At 35.8% G+C, this 18,803-nt stretch overlaps 1 protein-coding gene across 2 annotated transcripts in view; it reads left to right on the top strand.

Annotated features, from left to right (window-relative positions):
* Window positions 1–11,898: 11,898 nt before the first annotated feature.
* LOC127874851 (bromodomain adjacent to zinc finger domain protein 1A-like) overlaps window positions 11,899–18,803 on the top strand; it is a 53,998-nt gene continuing 47,093 nt past the window's right edge. The window contains exons 1-9 of one of the 2 annotated variants that reach the window (XM_052419504.1): window positions 11,899–12,042; window positions 12,308–12,484; window positions 12,850–13,125; window positions 13,447–13,599; window positions 14,080–14,181; window positions 14,448–14,535; window positions 14,905–15,097; window positions 16,868–17,046; window positions 18,398–18,493. In XM_052419504.1, the coding sequence (XP_052275464.1) occupies window positions 12,372–12,484; window positions 12,850–13,125; window positions 13,447–13,599; window positions 14,080–14,181; window positions 14,448–14,535; window positions 14,905–15,097; window positions 16,868–17,046; window positions 18,398–18,493 (1,200 nt within the window). In that variant the 5' untranslated portion in view covers window positions 11,899–12,042; window positions 12,308–12,371. Of the gene's footprint in view, window positions 12,043–12,089; window positions 12,211–12,307; window positions 12,485–12,849; window positions 13,126–13,446; window positions 13,600–14,079; window positions 14,182–14,447; window positions 14,536–14,904; window positions 15,098–16,867; window positions 17,047–18,397; window positions 18,494–18,803 lie in introns of those variants that run through there. The other variant, XM_052419503.1, reaches the window with a different exon arrangement.

Below are 18,803 nucleotides of genomic sequence, written 5' to 3'. Positions count from 1 at the left end.
GGCATGCATGTGGATCTCATGGAGCTGCACATTTTGAGTGGTGAAAGGTCAAAGGTCAAATATATTGCTTCAAAGACGCGCAGTAGCAGGCATTGTGTTTCATAAACACAGCTCTTGTTGGTACATGAGTTACCGATGAATTGTGAGTTTCCTTCCATTGTTTTTTTTGTGATCGCCTTTTGTCCGCCGTCCGTTGTGGGGCGTCAACACTTACCTTGTTAACACTTTAGAGGCCACATTAATTGTACAATCTTCATGAAATTTGGTCAGAAGATTGGTCTCAATGATATCTTGGATGAGTTCGAAAATGGTTACGTTTGCTCGAAATACATGGCTGCCAAGGGGCGGGGCTATAGTAAAATCTTGTTAACACTCTAGATGCCACATTTATTGTCCGATCTTCATGAAACTTGGTCAGAAGATTCATCCTAATAATATCTTGGACAAGTTTTAAAATGATGCCGGTTGGTTGAAAAACATGGCCACCAGGGGGCGGGGCATTTTTCCTTATATGGCTATGGTAAAATCTTGTTAACACTCTAAGAGGCCACATTTATTTTCCGATCTTCATGAAACTTGGTCATAAGATTTTTCCCAATGATATATTGGATGAGTTCGAAAATGGTTTTGGTTGCTTAAAAAACATGGCCACCAGAGGGCGGGGCATTTTTCCTTATATGGCTATAGTAAAATCTTGTTAACAATCTAGAGGCCACATTTATTGTCCGATCTTCATGAAACATTGTCAGAAGATTCATCCCAATAATATCTTGGACGAGTTCAAAAATGATGCCGGTTGGTTGAAAAACATGGCCGCCAGATTTTTCCCAATGATATCTTGGATGAGTTCGAAAATGGTTTTGGTTGCTTTAAAAACATGGTCACCAGGGGGCGGGGCATTTTTTCTAATATGGATATATATTGCTTTAGTTAAACCTTATTAACACTCTAGAGGCCACATGTATTGTCCGATCATCATAAAACTTGGCCAGACAATGTGCCTCAATGATATCTTGGATGAGTTTGAAAATGGTTCCGGTTGGTGGAAAAACATGGCCGCCAAGGGGTCGTAGCATTTTTTCTTGTATAGCTACATGTATAGTCAAACCGTGTTAACACTCTAGAAGCCACATTTATTGTCCGATCATCTTGAAACTTGGTCAGAAGATTTGTCCCAATGATATCTCTGGCAAGTTCGAAAATGGTTCCAGTTGCTTCAACAACATGGCCACCATGTGTAATTTGTCCTTACGAATCTTCATGAAACTTTGTCAGAATATTTGTTTAAATGATATCTTGGATGTGTATGAAAATGAAAATGGTTCTGGTATGTTGAAAAACGTGGCTGCCAGGGTGTTCACTAGTCATGAAAGTTGGTTAGAACATTTGTTCTAATGACATCATGGGCTGCACAGAGCAGATCAGTTCCTGTGAATCTCAGGTGAGCGACAGTGGGCCTTTCAGGTCCTCTTGTTTTGGTGAAGTTGTGGTCCTTAACTTTGAAATTTGCCGTTGCCCTGAGGTTTTTACGAAACGCTTTCGTATATGTGGCCGATGTTTGGTATGTGATTCTATCTACTTTACTTACAGAAATTTTCTGTTTTCCAGATTTATTTTACGCAACTCTTCCAGATATTGAGCTGATTTGTGTTACGTGAGTCTACCTACACGCCTAACATATGAAGTTTGAGTTTCCGGTCCATTTTTTGGCAAAGCTAATGGCATAGGACTTCAAAAAAATTTCGGAGTGTTGTTTTTTTTTCAAAACGCTTTTAGATCTGTAGCTGATTTTTGGTATGTAAGTCTACCTTCATGTTTTACAGAAAAAGTGTGAGTATCTTTACGGTGAATTGTATTTTGGCGAAGTTATGGGCATGGAACTTAACAATTTCATGTAAAATAGCTGCTGTGCGGCTTCAAAGCTCAGTAGGGGGCATTGTGTTTCGGTAAGTGCTGTTTTTTTCAAATAACTTCAAACATTTTTTCTTAAGAATTTCAACTAGTGCATAAAAGGCAGATTTTTATGCTGCTTATGGCAATGTGAAATACATCGGAATTACTTTATTTAATAAGCCTATTAAAAAATGTATAATGAATTCATATACACGGTTGTGCTGCATGCAACGTGATATTTTGTCACCGATTTCAGACGTATTCAAGGATTTATTCCTATACCTTAAGATATCGGCACAAACTGCAAGAAAACTGTCTTTGATTACACACGTCACCCTCTTTACATTCGACATGTTCTACTAAGGTTTCATTCTAACTGGTTCTCTCAGAAGTACATTATTGGGAAACATGAAGTCAATGTGAGATGCTTAAATCCTATGCTGTTCAAAGCACTTCGATGTTTATTTCATGGACATGTACACGAGGAGAAATTGCTTAAATACGGACGTCAGTTTTGGATTTAAAATCGTTTAAACAATACAACCGGTAATCGCACACGTTCACGTTTAAGTTTTTTACCATAAAAAATAGCCCGACACTGATTTTTTTGGCTGTATTCCATATGTTCGTTGCTTGAACTCTAACGCCTTTCGCGTACAATATACGTCGCTCAATGAGCGATTTACTTGTTTGTTATGCCCCCGGATCGAATGATCGGGGGTATATTGTTTTTGGCCAGTCTATCTGTCACTGTGTCAGTCAGTCAGTCATTCATTGTGTGTGTCCCAAAACGTTAACCTTGGTAATAACTTTTGCAATATTGAAGATAGCATCTTGATATTTGGCATGCATGTGTATCTCATGGAGCTGCACATTTTGAGTGGTGAAAGGTCAAGGTCATCATTCAAGGTCAAAGGTCAAATATATGGCTTCAAAGCGGCGCATAAGCGGGCATTGTGTTTTTGACAAACACATCTCTTGTTATCACTGGAACTTACAGCAGAACCGCAGAGGCTAGAGCATGCCGCGGGGGGGGGGATTATTTTCGACAGAAAAACTTGCATTTTGAATAGAATTATAATGAAAACTTTAAACACATAGTATTTCGCATTAAATGAGCACAGGAATGTATATATAATACGAACTATCTGACAACCTATTAGGAACAGCCTGCATATACAGTTGTAAAAAGAGATTCGAGTATTCTCTTAATGTGTATACGCATGCGTCTTTGTCTTCTTTTAACAAGAACACCGAGAATGAAGAAAAGAAGTAAAGTATTTCTTTATTGCTATTCGTCTGTTCTATACGAAATCAAACACGATGAAAAAAACAACAACAGGGAACTCAAATTCGCGGGCGCCGGGAATCGTCTTCCGGGGATAACTAGTCGATGATGACGTTAACATTCGCGTTTGCGTTCACGAAAGACTATACAAGTTAAAAACTTGTGGTGAGAGTGGTAACAGCCCATTAATCTTGAAATCACATATTGCTTAGTTTAAACCTATTTATTTTAGCTCGATTATAGAAAGCCTCAGATTTATTGAAACGCTCTCGAGTCCGTTTCCTGGGCCTATAACCAGTACTTGGTGTCTTTGGGGGAAATTTAAAGAACGCTCCCACAGTGGGGATCGAACCCTTGATCACCCGGTCGCTAGGCAGACACCTTATCCATTACAACACCGCCACCTATTGCCTCACAATGTTACAACAGAAACAGCATATAACTTTATGCTTTAATTCCACGCTTATCTCTCTTAAATAACTCAGTAGCAACGTTAAATACATGACACATAACACACACTTCATATACCAGTAACACATAATTTTCGCAGGTATATTTTTACCGGCTGCTTGTGTAATGATTAAAGATACGTTTCTCCACGTATTTCATTATAGCAAAATAATTCAAAGTTGTACCTACTAAAAATTAAAGTTTATCAATTAAAATTCAATTATTATTTTAGTTATATAATGATCATTCAGAATATAAGTATCGATTCATGTAAGAGTTTTAGCAACTTAAAGCATACAATATACACTGTGAGTGTGCAAAATAATAGAACATGTTAATAAGTTGGAAGTGACGTCAGTCTCGTAGCTGACTCTGGAAAGTAATCATCTAAAACAAATCAGAATTAATGATTTAAATACTATTGTAATATACTGAACAACTCTCACTCCGAAAATGCCAAACTAAAGCGCGTTCTGATATTTCACGTCCAACCTGCGCGCGACGGTCCGGACCGGACGCTGCAGTTGTCGCACGGACATTGGTTTACCGTAATTGACGCACCTCTCTACTGGCTTGTTTTCCAGCTCATTCTGCAGTCGCTTTTTCGCTATTGTTATTTTCAGACGTCTCTCGTTTGGCGTTATTCCTATGGGCAAATCAAGTTCTGGAAGTTTGACTGTGTCGGTTTGTTGCCATGGTTTTCTGAAAACATTATCGAGCCTTGGGTTCTTTTCAACGGATTTCTGACACTCAAATGAGGACGCCGTATTTACAGACGAAAATATCTTTGGTAAATTCTCTCTCTGCTTGCTCCTCTTTACACTGTCGTCCGCCACATCCAGCAACCATTGCGGCAATTCTCTGAACATGAAATGGTATGAAGTAAGATTCCTGCACGGGAAGTGAACGCATTCCTTGGTACTTGACGACACTCCAATGCAGCAAGGTTTTGGTTCCCAATCTGAGGAGGATCGTTCCAGGGGGAACCAGATAACGTTTGTGTTAACATCCGTTTTCTTCTTAGTAAAATACGAGCTTAACTTTGTCATTCCCGCCCCATATGATTCTAACTTTGCTGTCAATAAATCTTCTTCCGCCGTTATACCTCTTAGAACTGCGTTCTGCGCGCGGTCGAGACGCCTTATTAGGCCCAGGAACTTCTGCTCAGCACGTGTCTCGAAGCGGAGACTGCCCACACCGGACTCCTTGAGCTTACGCGTTCTTTTAATCATTCTAAACAAGTCAACTTTGAAGTCTGCTTGTGTCCATATATCACTTTGTAACACTGCTGTTTTATATCTTTTTTTTCTGAAATGTATGTTCCTTTCACTAAAAAGCAGAATGATCTATTTCGTAATTCTTAGTTTAAGTATACTTTTAAAGATCTAGTTCAGAACGACGCTTTTGACCATCAGGCTCTTACATTTGTACTTTTTCATGAAGACTTTAAGATGCTTTTTTTCATATTATGGCGTTATAACAACACATATGTATTTCCAACTGTTCGCAAAAGGGATACACTCACATTCGCCGTTACCAATTTATATTAAATAAATGCATGCTTAACATGATACTTATACATCTGCACTAAATTGTACCACTTGTCAGTCAGATTCCGACTGAGGAATCAATAAAGTACCGGCTTTATTATATTTAATGTTCGCTGTATACCACGCTCCAGAGTTCACCGGTCCATATTTCGCATTGATTCACAGTTTGCTTCTAGCTGAAATATTCATTGAACTGACAGAAATGTAAATGTAAATATTGATTTCTCACACGTTATTGTTTCTCTACATCAATAAAATTGTTTTTCATATTTGTTTTCTTATCATAGATGTTTTTTACAATCTTAGACATTGCATACTTAAAATATACTTTAAATAATTTACTTTATTATTACTTCACCTTGTTGTGTATAAAAATATATATTCGTATAAGCACATATGTTGCTGAGCGTTTTATACACAACTGTGTGCACGGGTAATTAATTAAATAGACAAACTAGCGAATAAAAGAATACAAGAAGCTTGTCCCATTAATATATTGACATTGTAAAATTTTCGATCGTCACATTTTTCTTCGAAGTGTTACTTCCATTTTTTTTAATACAGATGCAAAATAACACTTAATTGGTTCACTTGAAAAGCTGTAAAATCGCAAATGATCACGTATGTCACAGTAATGTGCTATTCGTACATATACCGGGTAACATTGACCTAAATTGGTAAAATTAATTTTTGCAGCGTCAGGCAATTTTCATGGGGTATAATTTTGAGTGTTTTTTATTATACTTTTTAATGAAATGTGTGTAACCTTTTTAAGCATATTGTTCCAAAAAGTACAGAACGAATCGCTTGAATCTTTCCGCTGATACAACATAACTGTATATGGATAAAGGCCTTAAAGGGCTAATTTACCATAGAACGGATAACATCCAGACATGAGCAAACATACGCTTATCAATAGAAACAATACAGTTGCGAGACTGCCATTATATTGTATTGATCGAATGATATGCACCGATTAATTTTTCTTGGAAACCTGAACACGGTAGTTCTGTTCTGATGCTTGATGCTAGCGTCCTGAAAAAAGGACATTGCAAACAGCGTAGACCCAGATGAGACACCGCATGATGCGGCGTCTCATCTGGGTCTGCGCTGTTTGCTTTAAGGAATTTCTGTAAGAAATATTCTAAATATAGAAAAAAATTATACCAGACACCCCTAATTTTGGAAATAAATTGATCCAATTTAGAAGGATGGGAGAGTCCACTAGGCATAAATGGGTTAAAAATCGTGGAAGCAATTCAGGTTGAAATAATCATCTAGGAAATTCCTCACATTATGTTCATTGTTATCGCACGTCTAAATCGATAAGACATTCAGAAATATACAAAACATATCTAATCGGTAAATATTATTTCAAATACATCATATTAGTAACAAAAGTGTTTAGTAATATGTTATGTCCCCCTTCACTACCGGTATAGTGGGGGACATATTGTTTTTGCCCTGTCTGTCGGTTTGTTGCTTTGTTTGTTTGTGCAAACTTTAACATTTGCCATAACTTTTGCAATATTGAAGATAGCAACTTCATAATTATATGGCATGCATGTGTATCTCATGGAGCTGCACATTTTGGGTGGTGAAAGGTCAAGGTCAATGTCATCCTTCAAGGTCAAAGGTCAAATATATTTGTCAAAATCGCTCATTTAATGTACCCATTTGCAAAATTGAAGACAGCAACTTGATATTTGGCATGCATGTGTATCTCATTGAGCTGCACATTTTGAGTGGTGAAATGTCAAGGTCATCCTTCAAGATCAAAGGTCAAATATATGGGGATGTAGTGTTTCATAAACACATCGCTTATTTTTTATCAAAGTACAAGTGAGTTCGCCATAAGCAACAGTGTAAATGTGGTCCCACAGCAAAACACCGAGTATTTCACTATTCAAAGCTATACATTGTTATGCATTGTATGAGAACATAAATTAAATTACACAAATAATAATACATATTTCGAAGCTTGACAATCTAGATGCCATTTATGTAATTTAATTATTAATGGTATGGTGTGCTAGTTTGTGTTATTTTTAAGTGATCGATTAAAAGTGCATTCGATGCATTTAATCAACCATAAAGCAAAGTACAGAACAATATTTAAATGTAAGTTTAATTTACTTATAAATTGTATGACAAAACTGATTAGTTGTTTCTTATTAATTGTTCATTTAACCACTGAAAAAAAAACAATGATGCAAAATTACGTGTAACGTTTGATACATGGATATTGTAATCTCTTTACTTGTTAATTAGAGTGATAACTATCAAACAATTTATTTCATATGCCAATTGTATCAATTGTTTATTTTCTGTAAATGTTTGTACCCTTCATGTGGTCAAACGTAATTGCTTCTTTTAATGATGTTGTTTCGTTAGTTTCCGCCACGTACCATCTCCAGAAGTTGCGATGGAGTTTTAATTTACCGGTACTCGCTAAATGTGTTACGTGCACTTGTTTAGCAGTAAATATTGTAAAATATTTAAAATGTATAATTATTAAACGCTTTTTATTATGATTAAACTGGCTAGATTCTATTCATAGCATAGTTTTTGAAAATCTGTTTTTGGACAAATGATTTTTATTTTTACCGTATGTAACATATGTAATTAATGCAACAGTAAAGTATTTTCGCGTTTAAGAAGACAGAGATGTGCCAACATTGTGTAACATGACCACGTAACATTCGTCTTTCACATGTGGTTAATGTCACCAGAATGTTAGAAAGTGATTGTCTTGGCAGTAGCTGATTATAGCGAAACACCTGCAACACAAACTCGAGTTCTTTCACAACTTCGTCCACTTTAAGAAAACGTTCGACCGCGTTTGGCATGATGGCTTATGGCAGGTTCTGGGAGGATTCAACATTAACGAAGAGCTGGTGCAAGTCATGCAAGAACTCTCTGGAAACTCAACCGGTGCAGTAAAATGGACATATGGGTAACTTCATCAGGACATCGGTTTGCGTCTATCAGGGATGTCTGCTCCCCCGTTCTGTTTTACCTTTTCTGTGAATAGTTAAGGCCACCACACCTCCATCTCCATCGGTGGAAGACTCATATCCAAGATTCGCTGATGACATTGATCTGATAGTTGGCATCAGCAGTGCAATCAAATACCTCACGAAAAAGACTCTATGAATGCGCAGGAGCATACGGGATGGAGCTCAGCACGGAGAAGTCGGAGATCGTGTTTAATAGCACGAACAACACCAGTGCAGACATGGTAATGGACGACGAGAAACTAGAAGACGTGAGAAACTAGAAGACGTGACCAGCTTCAAGTACTCAGGAACAACCATTTCCAAGGATGGTTTTAGAACTGCTGAGGTCCGAATGAGTATTGCCATGGTGACAGAAGCAATGGCCACACTGAGCAACTGTGGACAAACAGCTCTATCAGCTTTCCAGCAGGTCCCTCGTAGTCTCGATCCTTCTGTACGGCTTCACGATCTGGAAACGTGACGCGGACACAGAACACGAAGATGTACACAACTGAGTTATCTTTGTGGCCTTTGGCTTTTGTCTTCATAGAAACCGAGCTTATAAAAGTTATACATATTTATGTTATTTTTTCAATACCTTGTTCATTTACAGTAAAAACGATTACTAATAACAACATGAACGTTTAAACATACACTTTCTTTCATATAAATGTCTTAGTAACGTTATATTTAAAGGGGCCTTTTCACAGATTTTTGCATTTTTTTAACTTATTCATTAAATGCTTTATATTGATGAATGTAAACATTGGATCGTAAAAGCTCCAGTAAAAAATCAAGAATAAAATTAAAAAAAGGAAAAGAACATTGCCCGGAGCAGGTTTCGAACCAGTGACCCCTGGAGTCCTGCCAGAGTCCTGAAGTAAAAACGCTTTAACCTACTGAGCTATTCCGACGGGTAGACATGTCCAACGTATTTTATACGTTATATAAGCAATCTTCGTAGTTTCACAAAATTTAACGACAAAAACAGAACTCTCCAAATTATTCAATCGTTTCGCGTTGCAACGCTTTATAATTTTTAGGTTTTAAAATCGTCAAAAGATGCATATAATGGCTATATTAGAGCATGGTAAATGTTCAGTATTACTGTTTCCTCACAAATAACATAACCAAAACGAAAATTTGCGAATCTGAAACAACTTTTTCAATTTTGTCAATTTACCAAAGCGTGAAAAGATCCCTTTAATATATTTTGAATTGTTTTGAATATCTGTATATTCTATGATTATATCAACGCGCATGTATATGAATGCAACAACCTTGTGCCAACAAGTGGGCGGAGTCTTAACTTGCATGTGCGCGTGACGTCACTTTTCAACTCGTCTTTAATTACATTCAATCGTATGGGCATGGAACGACAACTCTTCATGAGGATCGTAACTCTATAAGAACAACAAAGATGATTACCGGTAATATCCGTAGTCGGAACCATTGAATTTATACACTAGGATAGCAATTCACATTTATTGTTTATAATATGTTCATTGAAATAAATGCAGATGAATTAACGACAATAATAGTCAAGTACATGAAATGGATTTGTAAATAGGATAACAAATGTAATCTATATGCACGAATGAGTCATATATACGCACGGCACATAATTTACATTAATCGAATATTTACTTAAAGGGATTGTATTTTTAGTGTACTTAAATATGTTAACTAACAAACCTATATATTTATAATGTTTTGAATAGTCTTAAACTATTAATAACAGCAGAAAAAGGTTGAATAAAAATAATTCAACCCCCGGGATTTGATCCTGGACCTCGGAAGCAAAAGCTTATGTGCTCCCACTGCGCCACGCAGTCTTTGGTTTTATTGTAAAACCTTTAAGCTTTGTTAACACTCAACGTATTTTCCAAATTTCGAAAAAGAGTTTCAAACGGTTATTATTGTACCGATTTCGAATGAGGATCATCCATCAATTAATGGAGCAATGTTTAAAAAATATTTCTTAGTCAGGAGTAATAGTTTGCTTGTTGAAAATTGTTTTAAAAAATGGCTTTTTTATAACTGTGAACAAGTCGAATTAAAATTCCCTTATATATTGGTATGAGTTTTATAATGGAAAGTTCACTTTGCAACTAATACGAAGTGCATACATATGAAAATTCCGGCGGTTATACGGACTATACCTAAAAAATTTAGATCTCGATTTCATGGGAATTGATATGTACAAATAAGACTTGCGAATACCATCTGCAAGCAAACATTTGTAACGAAGCACTTTATGAACACAAATATCAAAATTTAATAAATCATTAACAAGTTTATTAAATTCACAAAGTAGATCTAACGGCAGAAATAACCATATCGATTTTCAATAAGAGATCAAAAATATTAAAAGAGAAGTATTATGTAAACCAATACAGTTAACACTACTGCAGTATACTTAAAAAATGACTTTTAAGTTAGGACTTGTAGCTAAATAAATTGCCATTTATAACTGGTGTACCCTCAAATGCCGGTATTGCGAATATAATTCAAAACTATACGCAATAGTTTGTAAGAAACGTGTAATGGCTTTGTAATACTAATGTAGTCTATACGCCATAATTAATCATTTATAATCGATAAATAGTCATATACATGTATTTAATATTTACTTTAATCCCGTTCCATACGGATGATTTTGTGTTTTGGTAAATTGATTATGTTTGGGGAAAAATCAATAAAAACGTCTTACAGTTACAACAGCACTGAAGTTAGTGGCTCATAATTCTAATGTAACTTTCAGCCATATTCACGTTTATTATTGAAAAACATGCTTTTCTGCTTCGACCCCTTTTTAATTTAATATGTTCGACATACCGTTTAGGGAGCTTTGGTGCTTCAGAAAATAAGGACTGTTTTGGTTGTTGTTCACGCATTTGATGGCATGTGAGTGGTCACCATAGGTAATGTTTACTTTGGTTTACCCACATATCACAGGACCACATCCAAAAATAAAACATATTTCAGTAAAAAAATGAAATGTTCCTGCAGCTCAACTTCCGTTCCAAATTTTTGGGAGTATCTGATATATTTAATTATGTATATGGTTGTGACACAATTTGGGCCGTATACATAATGTTGTGACACACTCTGGGCCTCGTACATAGAGGAATCAATATGTACATTCGCAGTTTTACTTCGTATATTATAATTTTTATGTGTTATAATCGCATGTGTACATTTGCGGAGTAGAATAATAAACTTTAACCCTAATGCTTACCAAGGCGCGGCAGGATGTCATAACTTCTAAGCCCTCAGATTTATATCGCACCATTCGTGCAAAAAGGTAGCATGTGCCTTCTAATTTTAATGTCACATGGTACCGTTTTTCACCCAGAGGGCGATATAACATTTTTATATATACATGAAGGTAACATGTCAAAGGTTCGCTGTATTCAGATATATCGGACAAATATTTCTGAAGTAACACGTACGTAACTTGAGAAACGAAAACTAAAGCCTTCCATCTATTTCAATGTAAATTTACTGTCGGAAATAGTTCTGACCTTATTAATGTCTAAATGGTTGGCCGTTAATTATATTGTCTTTTTCAGACAGTTCATTTGTTGATGTACAAAGCTGTTGAGACAAAACGGTCTTTCGCCATATGTTCAACTATAATAGTATCCTCTGACCTTTGAGTTACTTCCCTGTTCGACTCTTTAACATGAGCTTGGTTTGTCAATCATACCAGAATTTAACCAATCGGCGTTCTTGATTTTGTCGAGTAAGCCCCGCCTTACACATGTCTTAGATGATCGGCTTTCGTCTGCCACTCACAAATAAAGATAAATATTTATGTTTACTTCACAAGATTTTGTCCATACAAGTGGAAATTTACGTAAGATAAACATTTAACTTTAGTAAAGTACTTTAATTAGCACACTTCCATTTAAATTCACCAAGAAATTCGTGTTTATGTTAGCCCTAACCTTCACGCTTGCTGTCTACTTTTTTCACAAAGCGACCTCCATTGTTGAAATCGCAGTTCAGACGCGCCAACAACGAGGTGATAATCGAAAATACTGACGTAGTTTTTTATATGATTTGGTTTTGTTATCATTTTCACATTGAAAACATGACATTTTCTCATTGTTATATTCCAGTGACCTATTTAAAAAATAGAGACAGCTTAATAGTCGGTTTTCCCTCCAAAATCCAAGTGACAATATGCCACTTCTCAGACGTCAGCCATTTGCTAAAGAGAAACCACCTCCCGATTTGCGACCAGATGAAGAAGTTTTCTTCTGTAAACTAACAAGAGAGGTTTTCAGGGACTATGAGTAAGGATTTTGCCTACTTTCACTTTGAAAAGCTACTTTCACTTTAATAAATATGACTTACATAGAAAATATTTCAACATGTGTTTGTTAAAATTTTCAAGAAATAATAAAAATAAATGTGATTTAACACCACATCATATCAGATGCAAATATTTGTTATATGTATTATGTTGTTAAATGCAGAAATTATCTTGAGCTATTAAAATAATAACTGAGTACAATAAGAAATAACGGGTACATTATCAGTTAATTTTAATGATAAATGCATGCGCTTTAGCAATAAACGCATGCAGATAAACATAATATAATCAAATTTAGAAATGAATCTTTTTCTGAAAGTTACTTTTTATTGTTTTCATTTGTAGAAAATTTTTCGAACGAATTATCCTGTGTAATAGCCTGGTGTGGTCTTGCGCTATTACGGGCAAGGCAGGTCTCACATACCAGGAGGCTGAAGAGAGCGAAGAAAAGGCTTTAAAACAGCTGGCATCATTCCCAACCTACCTGCAAAAGCCGATTCTTTATCTGGCTACTAAAACTCAGCGCAGCCGTTTATCTGATCTCAATGATGATGTGTTCGTCTTTGCAAAGGACAGATATTTCATTGGGGAGATGGTCGATGTGTTGTTTGGCCAATCCAAGTGAGCATTATGATATTACAGCATATGTTTTGCTGGTTGTCTCATTGGAATTAGTTAGCATATATCTGTTGCTATATGGTCAGCACTTACAACACTTCATGCCCTTGTGGTTCATGCAAAATAATTTGTTAGGATGTTCTAAAATTCAAGCACCAGTATTAGTTCTTGAATATGATGTTGCATAGTCTTAACATTGTTAGAAATTGTTACTAAATGCAGCTGTTAATATATCACTTGTAGATGTGGTACATGTCCATTTTAGTTTTCTACAAAAAGATTTATTTATAAGATAGTGTTTACTCATTATGATTTATGTTCCAGAAAAGTGTGCAAAGTGGTCGGTGTCCTCCCACATGGTGCAACAACACCCAAATCTACTGTGCCAAAGTCGCCTGGCTCATCTCAGAAATCCCCCATAGTGCTCAATGGAGACTCGGTAGAATTCTCTCAACCAAGTTCCAGCGGAGAAATGAAGTTGGTTTCATTTACACCAAAAATTATAATTTTTCTCAATCAAAATCTCATTTGGTGTCTTTGAAGGAGATCTTAAAAAAAGACTCCTGCAGTGGGAAATAAACTCCTTTATGAGGACACTTATCCTCTATACCATGGGGACTACACAACATTAGTTTGTTAGGAAGAAGTTTTTTTGATAATAATGAATGATTTATATGTTGCTTTGTTGATTTTCTTGTTGATAGTAAGACTTAGAAATGATAAGTTTCACCTAGTAAGCTTTCATTGTAATATTATTGCTTTAGATGAAGAAAATTATTTGATAATGAGTAGCTAGCTAAGCATGGATAATGCAAGATATGTTTACATACTATGAAGGAAGACTTACGATGAATTTGCCACTTAAATTTTTATAAATTGATATGTTTATCGAGTGTTCTTTGAATAAATAATTTGTACTCAAGTTTATGATCCAATGGTGTGAATCTAACTTTGCAGGACACCTGATAAAAAGTCATCAAGTAACCCAGAAGCATTCCAGTATATTGTTCAGGAGCAAGGAAAAACTGCAGATCACACAGTGAAATTTAAAATGATAAGGTAAATTAACAATACCGCCAATTATTAAATGTTGATCTATGTAAAAAATGTTCAAATGCTAGACTCACATTGAATATGTTTTAGCTGGCTTTATATATTTAATAGTAGTAAGTGGGACGCATAACTTGCGTTCTAAGGTAAAATTGTATAGTTGGGAAATGATTTGGAATAACTTCTTTCAGAATGAGCCCACCCTGCATTCTGTGCAGAAAGCATGTTAACTATGATTAAAACTAAATTGTAGCTTAAAATTGTTGTTTTTCCAGTCGAAAGAAAGGTTTGTTCACGAGAGACAAGTGCAAGCTGTTCTTGAAGCAGTCCTGTGACAATGTGGACGGAGCTTGGCGGGTGAAGGTAGGAATTTCAGTGCTTCCCTTAGATTAGGCACCTCATTTATAGACACCTTAACACATTTTTCTTTCCAACGTATTTATGAAATAATTGTAATTCTAATATATTAACACAGATGTAAATTGCTTTAATGTCACATCAAGTATAAATCAACTAACTACTAATACAAAAGTATATTTGTTTAAATAAATTAAATTATGTTTTATTGTACAGGTGAAATTAAAAAAATAAATGTGCATTGATTTTGCTATTAACATTTGATAAATGAGAATATTTCTGACCATATTTATAATGCAAATCTAAATGCTGCATTTAACATGAAAATAAGCCTTTATGATTGACATGTATTATGTTATCATAATCATCTATTAGCCCTCAAAAATGAAGAAGTTCAAACTTGAAACCGTGACATTTGAAGAAGTGTTCTCCGGCCCCTTGCCCAAGTTTGAGTTCTCTGAGATCAAAGTGAAGAAAGTGGCACCGAAGAAAACGGAGAAAGAAGTGTCGCCACAAGCTGCTCCCAAGAAGCCGAAAGAAAAATCTGTCGAGAAAGTTGAGAAAGAAGGTAATACATTTTATATATCTGTTGTAGATTATTCCTATTTTTTTAGCGATGTCATTAGACATAAAATGTTCTTCATAAGATTAATGTCATAAGATAAGTTGTTTTATAAGGCTAAATTTATACTTTCCTATGGGTTCATCCATTCCTAAAAAAGCAGGCAATCTCTTAGTGTTTGATCACATATTTGTGATATACATGTATAATGTGTTTTTTTTTGGCAAAAATGTGAACTAAATAGATTGTCTGAGAAAAATAAAATTTAGGTAAAATTTATATAAAAAATGCTACTCATGTGCAAATGTGACTTGACTGTGCTGATGTGAAGGCAGGAGCTACGCTGGCTGCGTATGGTAGAAGACCCATGTTCTCATTACATAGGATCACTGGTGTAAGTTTAGTTCAAACCTATTTAGAACGCTCTCACAGTGGGGATCGAACCAATGACCTCCTGAACGCTAGGGGACACCATATCCACTGCACCACTGCAACCTACACTGGTGTTGAAAGAAATGTGTGTATTAAGGATGAAAAGTCAATTTAGCTCTGAAGTGGCTGAATATGCACGGAAAGACGCCATAGTAAATGATGTAATAGATGCAGTGTAGATAATACAGAGGGGCTAATTGTCATTAATATTTTCATATGCAAATGTAAGAAAGCCAAAACACGAAGAACTTCACAACTTTCTTACATATTGTCAACAATGAAATGAAAATTATCCAGTTATTAAAAGTGGTTGTTCGAATAAGTCATCAAAATTAGCACATAATTGAAGTTAGCTTGTATGAGGTCTTATATTGAAACTTAACGCAAAGAAAATGTTACAAACCCCTTTATCTGAAATAAATATTTGGGCAAGCATGATTCAAAATTTGCTGGTGATAGGCCTGCAGGCTTTTGTTAATTTTGATCCCTTGTTCATATTGTGGGTGTGTATTTAGAAGTTAATAGGGTCCTGCCTAGCCTGAGGCTGCAAATTGAGATATTTGGACTGTCTCATCACTCCTATCTTACTATGTTCACTAGACACAAGAAAGTTGTGATGAATATTTAGTCATATCTGCAATTTATAGCTATTTGGTTTTTACTTAGATATTCAACAGATGTGGTTTTGTGCTGTGGGGTAAAACTGAAGTATCTTTTGGAAATGGTTGTCACTCTGTTAAGGCTACATATTGTAGGGAGTGCATTTTGCAATAGTCCCTTCAATTTGTGCAGGCAGTTACTTGATAAACATTTGTTAGACCATAAGGAAGTGTAAGAAGGCGTGATAGTGCAGTTGGGTTTTGTTTTGGTATAATTACTCTTATTTTACTGGTGTAATGCCCTGTCTGGCCTTCTTCAGACTGACAGAGGTCATGCACAATAGACGGATCGGATATTTTCCAAGAAAAGTTTAAACTCCTTCCCATGTTTTGTTCAAAGATTAATTTTCTTTCATCCAAAATCTCAAACATCATTGCATGCTGTTTTAAAAATCACAAACGAAATTCAAAGGTACTTTAGTATAAAATGTTTTAACAGCTAAACATGATTTCTGCAAGCCATGATTGTCTTATATAGTAAAAAAAAGTTAGTTGCACCATGGGAAAATGGGGCTTTATGCATGTGCTCAAAGCGCAGTCAACACAGGCTTTTGTATGTGATTAGCCTGTGAGGACTGCACAGGCTTATCTGGGACAACACTTTATGTGCATGCATTAGGTCCCTATTTTCATAGAGTGCAGCTCATACGATTGTCATGTTTAAGCATCATTTGCTTGTCTTTAGGTAAGTCTGACTCGTTACCGAACCTTACGATGGAGGAGATCAAGGCGTTACGTGAGCACGAGAGACTGCAAAAGGAGAAGGACCGGGAGGAGAAACTGGCACAGAAACTCAAGGAGCGCGAGGAAATCAAGAAGAAATTTGAGGAAGAGAAGGAGAAACGTAAACTGGAGCGCGTACAGGTAGCGTGATTAGAAAATGAAAGATATCTATGTCTATTTTTGACTATGGGTGAAAATGATAGTTATACATTCTGTGATACGATAAATGGGTTGAAGATAAAACTTGGGTACATGCTGAGGATTTAAATGAATGAGCCGCGCTCTTGAAAATCAGGGCTTAATACTTTTGTGTTAAGTCTCATTTCCAGATTAGCCTGTTTTGTCCATACTGGCTTATCAGCGACGACACTCTTCGCATAAAAATAATAATAAAAAGGAATTTTGCTAAAAATATACTTCCTTCAAATGAAAAATACCACATAAGCGGAAAGTGTGGTCCCTGAAAAGCCTGCACAGGCTTATCTAGGATGACACTTATGAACAAGCATTAAGCCCTGTTTTCCCAGAGGGAGGCTCGCATATGTACTTTACTACCGTAATTACTCTTTGTTTTCGGACACTAAAAAATAATATATTTTTTTCGTGTACGAAAACTTAGATACGAAAAATATTAACAAAGTACAGGTGTCCGAAAACTTAGAGTCGAAAATGAAGTGTCCAAAAAATAGTGTCAATTGTATCAACGTCTACCAGTAATAGCACGCGCTTGTAAAATACCATGCTGTATAGTATAAATTACAGTTATACATGTATGCACTGCATTTTAAATAATTGTATATGCTTAATTTATTTGACACAAAGTTACTACAAGGTTGTACTTTTACCAACGAGTTAAAAAATGAGCATGTGATGTACCGATACAAGCTTGTATGAACCTGTACATAACGCAATAAAAAAGCAAACTATAAATTCTTTCTTTGTTCATTTCGGATAGTTGTTGTGTAACACCTTCCATTGTTGGTAAAACGTGTAATAGGGTGCATCACACTTTGAAACATTTAGTATTTGTCACAGTTTTTTTACTGAGTAGGGGTAGAACAATTGCGGCAGATAATTGAACTGTTAATTGGCACTACCCCTGGTTATTGTCATAACGCTTATGCTATCGGGAGAAACCATTGTTTAATACCGCTTTACAGGGTTATTTACCGAATAACGCAAATGTAATGGTCCATTGCCCTCAGGCATGCAACCGCAATATTTATGATGTTAATCTGGTTGTAAAACCCCATGATCGAAGTGTCATTAGATATCAAAAACAGGATCGAAATTTGGTAAAATATGGCTGTAAAATATACTGTCCGAAAACTTAGAGACATAAATAATGGACAAAAACTCGTGTGTCCGAAAATAAAGAGTCACGAAAAATAATTATTTTTGCTAAAAACGGGGGTGTCCTAAAACTTATAGTGTCCGAAAACATAGGGTGATTACGGTACATTCAACGCTTGTACACCATTATGGTTGCAAGGAGATGGAGAAGAAGCGCGAGGAGCGTCGTGTGCAGGCTGAGATGTGGCGTGAGTGGAGCCGGCAGAGGGACGACATGGACTGTGATGACCTTCAGGTGGGTGAAGGGATGTGTTTTTTCGTCCAAATTTGGGCCTGTTATAAGGACCCATTTCCAATGGAAAAATATCATATGTTTTCCCAATGGGACCAAAAATTCTCTAATGAAGGTTTCTAAAAAGTATTTGTTTCCTACCTTTAAGGTCAAGGCCACTCATAGAGGATAAAGATACAATTTGACCATTAAAAAGCTTGATGCTCCTGTCTCAACCTTTACTTTGGCATTTATTGATTGGTTTTAAATTAAGTTGGTACAAGTTATAGGACAATGCGTAGCATGTAACATACCTCTCTCTTTCATAAAGGTT

Source organism: Dreissena polymorpha, chromosome 3 (genome assembly GCF_020536995.1).
Source record: "Dreissena polymorpha isolate Duluth1 chromosome 3, UMN_Dpol_1.0, whole genome shotgun sequence".
Lineage (NCBI taxonomy): Eukaryota > Metazoa > Mollusca > Bivalvia > Myida > Dreissenidae > Dreissena > Dreissena polymorpha.
This window is presented reverse-complemented; position numbering and strand designations above follow the sequence as displayed.